Below are 12,602 nucleotides of genomic sequence, written 5' to 3' on the forward strand. Positions count from 1 at the left end.
CATAAATACTTTGGGGAAATATTTTCGGTCATGCTGAACCCCCGCGATGCCATAAATAAAATAATGTCGAAGGCAAGGCCTATTCGAACCTACAAACATGACCTAACTATTTTATGCTAAGGCATTTAGAGCTTTGCAAACATAAAGAATAAAGCAAAGAGAAACAAAACTCATAAATTGTCGAAGGGAAAAACAAGCCTTATATTATATATACAATCTTTACAAAGGCCAAATGGACTTAAAAAAAATATAAAAGTACACACGTACAAAAAACAAAAAAGCAAAAAACTTCTACAAAGGCGTCTAAATAGCCTGGTCTTCTCCACCCCCGGATCCATCGGAACCCTCGGCGTCTTCTTCTTCTCCTTCGGGGTAGGCCAACTTCCATGCCTTGGCCTCGAGCCCCTTAGCGGTTTCGATCTCGGTCGATAGATCGAAACCCCGAGCATGAATATCCTCGAGTGCCTCTTTTCACGACTGCCATTTCTCATATTTAACAACGTCCTTCAAGCGATCCTGGGCCACCTCGGCATCAGCCTTATATTGGGCTACCATCTCGTCGGCATCATCTTTAACCGCTGCGGCCGCTGACTTAGCTGTTGCAAGCTCTTTGGCCATAATATGTTAATCAGAGGCGGCTGAGCTTAGCTGGGACCAGAGCTCTTCAACCTTTTTTTCCTGCACCTCGACCTTTTATTTTTCTCTCGAAGTTGAGCCTCAGCCGAAGCCAGATGCGCCCGAGCAGCCTCCTTTTCCTAGGCCAGGCTGTCCATTCTTTCCCTCCATTCGTCGGTCTCGGCCTTGACAACGCCCATCTTAGCTCGCAGTTGATCGACCCGATCGATATTTTGTTGGACCTGTGGATATTCTAACCTCAAAGACTTTTACCTCTTCCACCAGGACGGTATGTTCTTTCTGAGCCGCGTCAAACTCGGCCCGAAGACTCTTAGCCTCTTCTTCGTGTTGCTCACTGAGAAGTTTGTACATATCTCTCTTCTCATTAAGCTCTTTGGCTTCGGCCTCGAGAAGACTCAACTCTTCTCGGTATCGGAGGAAGGTCTCGTGGTGAAGCACCGAGGCCTGTGAATACAAGGAAAAATATTAAGATCATTAAGTAACCAAAGCTGTAAAATGAAAAGGTTTGGTAACACCTTACCCGATTCAATGCCTGCTGTGCTTCGTTGAACAAGCATGGAGATTCCACCTCGTTCATCTTTGGCTGGTCTTCTTCAGTCACCAAGCACCGGAGGTAACTAGCTACCCCAACAGGCGCGGAAAAGACTCGAGCGTCCTCTGGAATGGAGATAATAATCGAGCGCTTTCGATTGGGATCGACACTCGGGGCAGGGAACCGGTTGACTAATCTCGGGCTCGAACTAGACCCTCCTATCCCCGAGGGCGAACTTTTTCTTGGTACTTCTAAATCACCCAATCCGGTGACATCCTCCGTGGCAGTAGAATCCACACCATCAAAAAAGCTTTTGAGGGGATTGTTCGCTCCTTGGACCCACTCATTTGAATGCTCCTTTGCCGCCTGAGCTTCACCGAACATTGAGTCCGTGAACGAAGGTGTTCCCATTATATCGATGATACCGGGTGGAGCGGAACCAACATCTTGAGGGTTCTCGACCCTCATTGATGCATCGGCCTCATGAGTTTGGGAGGGATTGGCCTCTATCGTCCCCTTTTTAGTTGATGGTCGTTCTTCAGGGACCATTGACTCCCGGGCCACCAAAATTTCATCCTATTCGGTCTTGTCCCTGAGCCGGTAGAGGGAATCCGAATCAAGTATTCGGGAGTTGGAGGTTTCTTTTGGCTTACATATCAACCTCCTCCTTGGTTTCTTCTTCTCCGAGCTAGAGCCCTCCTCCTCTTCTTTTCTACGGCCTAACCCGGAGCAGGAGACTCGATGGGCAAGTCTTCCTCACCAGTCGAAGGCCTCAGTTTGACATCCTTGGATTAACCTGCAAAAAGAAATAAAACAAGTAAGGTCTTAATGATGCAAAAGGGAAACCAAATATTACTCATGAAAGAGATCTCACCATGCGAACGGGCCTCATACCGGCCTTTTGAAAGCTCGCGCCACGAATGCTCGGAATAAGGCCTTTGTAATATGATGCCATCGACCCACTCTTTAAGTCGAGGAACTGCACTCGGGATCCGAGCAATAGCTGCACCATCACAGAACGCCGATAAGAAGAAAGGAAAAGAGCGATAAATTAAATCTTGGGAGGAAAATTATACTTACATGACATGTTCCACTTCTCAGGGAATGACATGTGCTCGGCAAGGATCAAGTTGGAGGTCCTCACTCAGACGAAAAAACCTAGCCAACATCGATCCCTATCTTCATCGATACTCAATAACGGGGCTTCATTGGCCCGACGAGCGAGCTTGATCAGTCCTCCCGGTAGAGTCGGGGACTGTATAATTGCATGAGGTGGTCGATAGTGAAGGGGCACCCTTCAGTCTTGCTTACAAAGAAATGGAGGAGGATTATGATCCTCCAAAAATAAGGGTGAATTTGACCAAGGGTTACCTCGTATCTTTTGTAAAAATTGATGATAACCGGGTCCAGGGGGTCCAGCGTGAAGAGATAAGTGAAAACACTTAGAAATCACTCGACGTGGGTGGTGATGGCTTCGTCAGGTTCGTGAATCACCACATGTTTGTCAACCCAGTTGCAATCCTTTTTGACTTCGTCGAGAACATCCTCGGTGATCAAGCAGATATATCTCGAGACCTCCTCAGACCGGCCTGGTACGGAGGAGGGTTTTTCGATCTTAAAATCAGCATTAACCGACAACCCCCATGGGGATGAACATTTTCAGAGGAGGTTCTGGTACCGGTTCCTCGACAATAGTACGTGAAACGACTTCCTCGATAGCCGACCGCGAGGTAGAGGGAGTTTCTTTTTGAGGAACAGATTTTAAAGTCTTTGCAATTTCTTTGAAAGAAGGAGAAAAAACGAGGAAAAAGAAGAAGTTACACTTGATGGTTTGAGATGAAGATGAATGAAAGCTTTTATAAAAGATCTCAAAGTGACCAGAATATAAGTGGAAATATTGAAATTTCTTAGATACGAGGGTAGAAGATTTGGATGTAAAGTTAGAATGAACAAATGAGGGGGAATTTATAGTTTTTAGCGACGGTTGGCATCCATGAGTGGCCGACCGGCAACTAACAAGCCTTTAATGCCATTAAGACTTGATTGACGGGACGTTTCCCCTGTTTTTGTCGTTTATGTCGTGAGGTATCGAAGTAAGAATCGGAAGCTCATGTCGTTTCTCGTCGTCTACTCTCCGAAAAATGAGGGGACTATCTGTATACGGTCAAAATTGAACTCGCCTACGACATGGAAGGACAAGCTCGGAACATGGTTTAAGATCGATCCCATATCCCACCAAGCTAGAACCCGGGGTCAGAACATCTGCCTTCGAGAACATTGAGTCCGTGATCCCAGAATCGACCCCAGCCCGAACGAGCTTGGAGAAACGTTGTTAGCATAACCAACAGAAGACCGAAATATTCGTGACCGGTCGGATATTACGACGGGAATCTCGACATGTATCAATAGAGAACTGGTAATCAGCAAATTAAGGGATATTTATCTTTTATAGAATTGTACATAAAGTAGGACTCCTCTACTATATAAAGAGAGTCTGATTACTTGTAAAAGCACATTGTGACATGCATTTCAAAGCGATACATTATTATTCACAGTTGAATTTGTAAGTGGTTTTAAGGATACATGGATTAACTTGACACAAAATGATAAATCAGATTGCAATTGAAATAAATAATGTTAAAATAAATGCAATCCACACGAATTGAGCAGTTTCAGCCTTGGAAGGTTAGCCACCCTTGAGCCGAAGGTATTTCGATTGATATCAAAATAAGAGAATAAAAACTTAAAGAGAATAATAATGTATTACTTTGGAATACGTGCTACCATGACTTTTTACAAGTAATCAAACCCCCTTTATATAGTAGAGGAGTCCAACTTAGGTACAATTCTATAAAAGATAAAAATCCCTTGATTTGCTGATTACCGGTTCTCTGTTGATACGTGCCGAGATTTCCGTCGCAATATCCGACCGGTCACAAATATTTCGATCTCTTGTTGGTTATGCTAACAACGTTTCTCCGAGCTCGTTCGGGGCTGGGGTCGATTCTGGGATCACAGATTCAATGTTCTCGAAGGCAGGCATTCTGACCACGAGTTCTAACTCGGTGGGACTTGAGATCGATCTTCAACCATGTTCCGAGCCTGTCCTTCCATGTCGTAGGCGAGTTCGATTTCGACCTATATACACTAACAATAAATAAACCGACATATTATAGTGTAAGATGATTTGAAAGGATATTTTGTTATTTTTCTTACTTCACATCATATCTCGTGCAAATTAAATGGGCGTTTGGACATAAGAATTATAAAATTCCAAAATATGGAGAAAATATTTTTCAAGTGAAAATGGTATTTGAAATTTAGAGTTGTGTTTGGACATGAATATAATTTTGGGCTATTTTTGAAGTTTTATGAGTGATTTGAGTGAAAATTTTGAAATTATTTTTTTTTGGAGTTTTTTAAATTTTTGAAAATTTCTAAAATACATATTCAAGTGAAAATTAAAAATTTTATGAACCAACGCTAATTTCAGAAAAAAAGTAAAAATATTTTTTAAAAAAAGAGAAAAATTTCTTATGTCCGAACGGGCTCTCAATAAATTTTCATCTGCATTGTCGGCTATTATTTAAAGTGAAAATAAACATGATAATCCGTAAATGGCCATATCATCCTACAATGACAATCTGATGCAGAATTTTGTGCAAGTTATTTTCTGTAGGAGTAGCTGCTATCATTAATTCGTCGAGACAACTTCCTCTTTGTTAGCAATTAGTGCATTTGAAAAGGAAAGGTAAAAGAGTAAAATATCTAGAAAATTGCAACTGGAGGATTATCCTACATGTTGTCAGTTTATACATTATTTTATGTCTTTTCTCTTCTAATAGTAGGGATTAGATTCTCTCTAATCCTCCTTCCCTTCTTCCCTTGTGGAATATGATCCTTATTTTAAACAAGTTGAGGGTGTTTGGGTAAGCTTATAAGCTGGTCAAATTGACTTATAAGTACCTTTTGATTTATCTACGCGTTTGATAAACATTTAAAGTGCTTATAAACCAAGTGTTTATAAGTTAAAATCAGGCATAAGTCATAAGCCGGTCACCCCCAACTTATGGCTTTTCAACTTATAAGCACTTTTAGTTTGACCAACACTTTTACTAGTTTATCCTTAATAATATTTTCTAATTCACAAAATACTTTTCCCAAAATAAATTTCTTAACTTTCTCTTCATTCCATATTCGTTATTAATTCTTTTCTTTACAAAGAAAATTTTAATTTATAATCTTTTGAAAAAGATTCAAGGGTATTTTAGTTATTTTAACAAAAAAATAGTTTATCAGCATTTCTAATCAAACACATCAACTTGCTTATTATCAGTTTCAGTACTTCTATCCAAATAAGTATTTAAATTTTTTTTTCAGCACTACAAGCTTATCAGCTATTTACAATCAACTAATCCAAACGGGCTCAAGCTCTATTCATTGTCAATCTCTTCTACCCCTTGTGGGACCTTTCTTTTCTCTCTCAAATTTGGCTGCGAACTCATTTTATACCATCAAATTGTAGCTTCTCTCTTTCCAATTTTCTTACGGCTGCTTGACTATTTTCAAGAGTTCATATGATCATGTTTTTCTCAATTTTAAACTGTCTAGAAAAATGGGTCACTCTTGTTTCCCACATGAAAATTACTAGCTCTTTAAAGTTAGACAAACTCTAGAACCTTATAAAATCCAGGGTCTGATTTTTTTTAAGTGAAGTTGGTTTTCTTGATTTGACAGGCTTGAAATAAGTTACTCAAAAGAGGGTTTATCACTTATATATATGGATATGGATTCTTGAATAAAGTTCCAAACTTTATCCCTCTTCTGTGTTTTTGCAACAGTGGAAATGAAGCTTATTGGGGCAGTGCCACTATTTGTTTTCATTTGGGTACTGCAAAATAGACATGGGAACTGTCAAATGCCTAATGTTGTGAATGTTGGTGCAGTTTTTAGTTTTGATTCAGTGATTGGTAGAGCAGCAAAGACTGCTATGGAGTTAGCAGTCTCTGATATCAATGGGGATCCCAGCACTCTAAATGGAACTAAATTTAATTTGGTTATGGCTGATTCAGATTGCAGTGTCTTTAAGGGGTCCATTGAAGGTACATGTTACTTGCTGCTTATTTTTAACTCTTCTCTTTGGTTAATTGTAGTTTGTCATGTTGTTAATGGAAAATTCTTGTGGTAATCATTTCAGAATTTATCTTTACCTATTTGGATACTGACGCAAGCTAAGCTTGTAGTAATATTTGTCTATGGTGGACCTTTGAGACATTTCAGCAGTCATATTTGATTAGCTATTTTCAATAATGGATTACTAGTTTAAAGCCACTAACTATCAATAGTCGTTGTCGAGTTTATACGGAGTAACATGGTCACTTAGGATTCTTATAGTTGATCCCAACTTGTTTGGGACTGAGACGCAGTTGTTGTTATTGTTGTTTTTTTGTTTTGAATTGTTGATTTCTCTAGGTTATGGAAGCAGGAGATTCTTAGTTGGTCTATGAAGGAGGTGAAAACCAATTTTATGCACTAAGCTCCCATGATTTTCATTGTTTAAGATTTACAAACAAGCAGATGTAAAGCAATTATGTTGTTTAACTTCTAACTTCGCCGTAAAGTAAAATTTAAGAAATGTAAACCAATATAGATTTGGAATTTAGCTTAAGTTCTAGTTTCTGGAATTCATTGTCTTTCCCTTTTTTTCATGTGTGCTTTAAGTGTTTTCAAATGAGTTGGTATTATGGAACAATAGGCTTAGCGAATGATGCCCTGTTATCTCCCTCTAATTCTTCATCTGTCTGCAATATTTCCAGTTTCTCTTTTTCTCTTAATTTTTTTGCATGTTTGTTCACTACTTCAGCTTGTCACATTTTCCATCTAATTTTCTAAAGAGCAAAATATTGTTAAACTTTTTATCTTCTTATTACGAAATTTTTTCTGGGAGAGTTGTTGCAATAAATTGTTATTCTTTTACCGAGAGAGCTATTTTCTTTAAAGTCGCCGAAAAAGCCATTCAATATCTTTCTTTCTTACCAGGTCAAAAAATTAATTTCATCTTTTACATATTATTTTCTACTAGATTAAGAACATTTGTAATTAATTGATCTTCTCTTGAAAAACTGATGCCAGATTTTCTAAGTTAAAGACATCATAAGATCTGCAATGTTTCTTTCCAGTCAACGACTACAAAAAAGAAAAAGGATTGCTTTGTACACATTATCTGGAGGCACAGAAATTATGTCCTAAAGTTGATATTCATGTTCAAGAATCTATCCAGCATAGTTTATGATTCCAATTCATTTTGTCAGCTTTACAGGTAATTGAGAAGCAAGTGGTGGCATTAATTGGTCCACAGTCTTCTGCAATAGCTCATATGATTTCTTTCATTGCTAATGGTCTTCAAGTTCCTCTTATCTCATATGCTGCCACTGATCCAACACTGTCTTCCCTCCAGTTCCCATTTTTCCTTCGGACCACACAGAGCGATTGGTACCAAATGGCAGCTGTTGCCGACATTGTCTGCTTTTACGAATGGAAAGAAGTCATTGCCATATTTCTGGATGACGACTATGGGAGAAATGGAATAGCTGCTTTAACTGATGCACTTGCTAAGAAAATGTCAAAGATCTCTTATAAGCTACCATTACCTATCAATTATAATCTCAGTGATATGATTTATGTGTTAAATCAATCGAAATCGTTTGGGCCTCGTGTTTTTGTTGTGCATATCAATCCTGACTCCCAATTAAGATTCTTCGACGCAATCCAGAAGCTGAAAATGACTCGCAGCGATTATGTGTGGCTTATGACAGATTGGTTTTCTACTACTATAGATTCTTTCTCCCTGAAAAACGGATCTTATCTAAGCACTCTTGAAGGTGTAGTTGGTCTTCGTCCCTATATTCCACAAACTGCCCAGAAAAGGGCGTTTTTGTCTCGCTGGAGAAAATTGCAGCAGAATGAGTCGGTTCGATCAGGACTGACTGCATATGGTCTTTATGCTTATGATACTGTGTGGGTCATTGCACGTTCAGTTGATAACCTACTTCAACAGGGAGGCAACGTAAGCTTTTCTCTCAGCAGTATGTTAAATGGTACAACAAGTGGTAAACTACAGCTTGGGAAACTCAAAGTATTTGATAGTGGAGAACTTCTAATGAATATCTTATCACAAACAAACTTCACTGGCTTGACAGGAAAGATTCATTTCACTCCAGATAGAAATCTTATTGGTAGTGGTTATGAAGTCATTAACATTGTGCAACAGGAAATTCACACAGTTGGCTACTGGTCAAATTTTTCTGGTCTCTCGATCTCACCTCCGAAAGCAGTCAAAAACAAAGAAACGGCCGTTACCAGGATAAATCAGAATCTCAAAATTGTAACTTGGCCTGGTGGGAAGAGCGAGAAGCCACGTGGTTGGGTTATTGCTAATGATGAAAGACCCTTGAGAATTGGATTTCCTAGAAGAGCCAGTTTTCCTGAGTTTGTGACGTTGAATAATGACAGCCACCAAGTACTAGGTTATTGCATAGATCTCTTTTTTGAAGCACGAAAGATTGTGCCTTATGATGTTCCTTTCAGATTTGAGCCATTTGGTACTGGTCTTGCCAATCCAAGTTATGATGAGCTTGTAACAATGGTTGCAGATGATGTGAGTATATCATATATGCTAATCTCGCCGTTCAAATACCATCTAAAGAATTGTATCTTGTTTCTTACTAATTTTTCCCTTCCATACAAAAAATTGCGCAGCCATTCACTTGTAGCTTACTGATGCAAATGACAAGAAGTGTAACTCATTCTTTTTGAAGATTGTAGGTTTTTGATGCAGCTGTTGGAGATATTGCTATTGTCACAAATAGGACAAGGATGGTCGATTTCACTCAGCCTTATGTGTCTACAGGCCTTGTCATAGTAGCTCCCATTGATAATTCCGAATCAAGTGCTTGGGTATTCCTCAAACCTTTTACACTGGAAATGTGGGGTGTTACAGCTCTTTCATTTCTTATAATAGCGGTGGTCATATGGATACTTGAGCATCGTGTCAATGATGATTTCCGTGGTCCTCCTAAGAGACAGATAATTACAATGTTCCTGTGAGTTCCTATGTTATCCTTCTATATTTACTTGTATACTGGTATACTAATTAAACTTTTTGCACACCCTTTCCAACATGTCTCGTATTAACTCTTTACAAATATTATGCAGGTTCAGCTTCTCGACACTTTTCAAAACAAACCGTAAGCATTATTTGATTTCCAATTTCTACTTTTTATGGTATCTTAGTATATGAATTGGAATCGCGGTCAATTTTTATGTCTTGCAATATTATCAGCCATCATTCTAGCAGGCAAAGTAACTTTACTTTGTAAATTTCCAGAAGAAAATACTGTAAGCACTCTTGGTCGAATGGTAATGGTGGTTTGGCTATTCTTACTCCTGGTGATCACATCAAGCTATACGGCAAGTTTGACATCCATTCTAACAGTGCAGCAACTTTCATCACCCATCACAGGGATTGAAAGTTTGATAACAAGCAGCTCCTTTATTGGATATCAAGTTGGGTCATTTGCTTATAGCTATTTGAGAGACAATCTCAACATATCTCCATCAAGACTAATATCTCTACGCTCCCCAGAAGAATTTGAAAGTGCTCTACGACGTGGCTCAGGAAGTGGAGGAGTGATGGCTATTGTAGATGAACTTCCATATGTAGAGTTGTTCCTTCAAAATCGTACTGATTTTGGGATCATTGGTCGACCATTTACTAAGAGCGGATGGGGTTTTGTAAGTGGTCTATTCATATGCACTATTTATTTTACTTAAACTTTCTGCTGATTTACATACCTCCTATTGACAACCTTGGACTTCATCATGACTGTTCCACTAGTAGCAGAACAGCCGAAAAAGTGTTTCAATTTAGAGACCCCTAAGCTTCAAATGGAGTTGGGATATTGATTAACATATAACAAGAAAATTTGGCAAAATGACTTCAATTTTTCGATGAAAACATGAATCGGTTCTTCTAATTGCATGGTTATGGTCAATTTATACTTTCAACTGAATGTTTCTTTGCTATCTGTGAAATGCAGGCTTTTAAGAAGGATTCTCCTCTAGCTACAGACATGTCAACTGCAATCCTGAAACTGGCCGAGAATGGGAAACTTCAAGAGATCCACAAGAAATGGTTTTGCAAGTTAGGTTGTCCAGCAGATAGGAGAAGAGATTCAGAGCCTAACCAACTCCACTTGAGCAGCTTTTGGGCACTCTATCTTTTATCTGGTGCTGTCACTCTCCTTGCTCTGCTTGTCTTCTTATTCAGAACTATTCACCAATATATGAGATACAAAAGAAAGCACGCCGACCCTTCTTCTCCCTCAAACACCAGATGTTCACAGGTTATCTACAGTTTCTTTGACTTCATTGATGAGAAGGAAGAAGCCATTAAAAGAATTTTTGCTCATGATACTTCTCAGCCTCAAACAAGTGGAGCCTAATATTTCCTTATGGTAGTGGATTCTCTATGTAATTGAAATTTAGTGATATTGCTAGATAGTAATGCTAATATATCTCACCAACTGTATATGTCTTGTACAAATGGCTATACCAAATGACAAATATTTAATTATCTTGAATGGCTTGATTAAAGTCTGTTAATCAGATTGAAACCTAAGTTTCAGTTGAACATAAAGAGGTGTTACAAATCTAACTAGGCATGTTCCAAACGGGGGCGGATTTAGGAGGGCGGAAGGGGGTTCACTCCCTTCGCCGGAAAAGTTTACATATAAGTAAAAATTCGTTTTGTACCTCTATATATTATATTTTGAATATTCTTGATACAGTCCAAGAGCATAGTTTAGTGGTCGAGAGAGTTCACAACTTTTGTGAGGTTATTGGTTCAATTTTTACTAGCCACAATCTCTTTTAATTTTTTAACTTTTTTTTTTTGAATCCTTAGCAAATATTTTGCCTCAGCTGCTGGTTCCAATCTGCCTTGATTTTGGTGAACTTGACTTCGCTAACTGCATTAGTACTTTCACAACACATACCATAACGAACAAAGAGGAGGCTATTCTAATTTATATTGCCTACCTATATTATTATATTATATGCATTCTTCAAAAAGTTAGGTGACAAATGAATATCTAGCTCATAAGGTCAAGGAGATTCTCGAATATAATAAGATTATATAAAGAAGAATAAAGTTGACTTAGACAAATATGTAATCAGGCGCTAATACTTCGTTGTCAAAATAATGGTGGAGAGAGATAATAAAACTCAACTTGCCCTGATAATTTCATAGAGATATGGGGCCAAATATGTAGGTTGACTATGATGTAAGTTGGGGACCATATATCTGTGTTTAGTCCCTAGCTTCTTGTAACAATGTTATATTCCTTTTTTCTATTATTGGAAAACAAAATAATTATATTTTAAAGAACTTGATACATTTTAGTCAGAATAACTTGATCTTTTATATTAAGTCTCAATGATGTCTCATTGGCATCGACAAAATTGATATATTAGTTTTTTCTCTACTTATTTTACAAGTTGTTGACTTTCTGCTATGTAAATATTCTAAAAAAGAAACACACTATTAACGTTTAACAAAAAATAATAAAAAATATCAAATCAAGATATGTTAAAAGATCCCACTAATAAATTTTTTTATGAAGAATGATTGTGTATTTAAATCAATCTACCTAAATTACTTATTAAATGAGTTCGGTTTATGTTATGTGAGGATAATTATTAATAATTATTTAGAGTTCGACAAACGTGGGTAATTATTAAAAATAATTCAACCTCGCAAGATGAGTGTCTACAATTTTAATAGTTTGTTTGGCCAAACTGCAAAAATCAGCTTATTTTCAGAAGTGTTTTTTCTCAAAAGTACTTTTGGTGAGAATCAATTTGTATTTGGTTAATTAATTTGAAAAACACTTATAAGCAACAATTAGTGTTTGGCCAAGCATTTAAAAACTGTTTCTAAGTGTATTTTTTTCAAAAGTGCTTTTCAAAAAAATACTTTTGGAGAGAAACTACTTTTTTCTGTTTCTGCTTCTGCTCAAAAGCATTTTTTTCTTCTAAAAGCGTGACCAAACACTTCAACTTTGAAAAAAAGTACTTTTAGATTTGGAGAAGCTTGACCAAACAGCTATGTAAATAAAAATCAAGTGAAAGTTCAGCATATTAGGCAAAAGTGCTTAATTGCTTAATGCCTTAATTTGCCCAAGCATCTCACGTTTTATGTCCAAATAATATAACAATCTAGTGAATACATATTTTAAAAATCTAAAAGTCCATTTAAAGTAGTGGCATGGCAAGTTTAAAAATTATATGTACGTCAGTGTCTAGAATTTTTTATGAGATAAAATAGTCTCAATCCACGACTATCATACTTAATTTTTTTGGTTTCTGATGATTA

At 37.6% G+C, this 12,602-nt stretch overlaps 1 protein-coding gene across 2 annotated transcripts; it reads left to right on the forward strand.

Moving 5' to 3' along the window:
- The first annotated feature begins 5,667 nt into the window (after positions 1–5,667).
- Positions 5,668–10,809, forward strand: LOC104086454 (glutamate receptor 3.7). Of its 2 annotated transcripts, none has more exons than XM_009590706.4 (6): positions 5,668–6,270; positions 7,480–8,825; positions 8,993–9,270; positions 9,383–9,414; positions 9,555–9,961; positions 10,267–10,809. In XM_009590706.4, exons 1-6 carry the CDS (start codon positions 6,015–6,017, stop codon positions 10,669–10,671), a joined length of 2,724 nt encoding a protein of 907 aa, XP_009589001.1. In that variant the 5' UTR covers positions 5,668–6,014; the 3' UTR covers positions 10,672–10,809. The 2 variants fall into 2 exon arrangements, with proteins under 2 accessions (XP_009589001.1, XP_009589002.1); XM_009590707.4 differs by having other exon boundaries at positions 6,067–6,270; positions 7,488–8,825.
- The last annotated feature ends 1,793 nt before the right edge of the window (positions 10,810–12,602 follow it).

This window comes from Nicotiana tomentosiformis, chromosome 7, assembly GCF_000390325.3.
Source record: "Nicotiana tomentosiformis chromosome 7, ASM39032v3, whole genome shotgun sequence".
Taxonomy (NCBI): domain Eukaryota; kingdom Viridiplantae; phylum Streptophyta; class Magnoliopsida; order Solanales; family Solanaceae; genus Nicotiana; species Nicotiana tomentosiformis.

What these genes read in the sequence shown, in the direction of transcription:
- LOC104086454 (XM_009590706.4), top strand. Translation starts at nt 6,015, where the DNA reads ATGAAGCTTATTGGGGCAGTGCCACTATTTGTTTTCATTTGGGTACTG. An exon ending in CTTTAAGGGGTCCATTGAAG is followed by an intron (nt 6,271 to 7,479) that starts GTACATGTTACT and finishes TCATTTTGTCAG; the next exon opens with CTTTACAGGTAATTGAGAAG. An exon ending in CAGATAATTACAATGTTCCT is followed by an intron (nt 9,271 to 9,382) that starts GTGAGTTCCTAT and finishes AATATTATGCAG; the next exon opens with GTTCAGCTTCTCGACACTTT.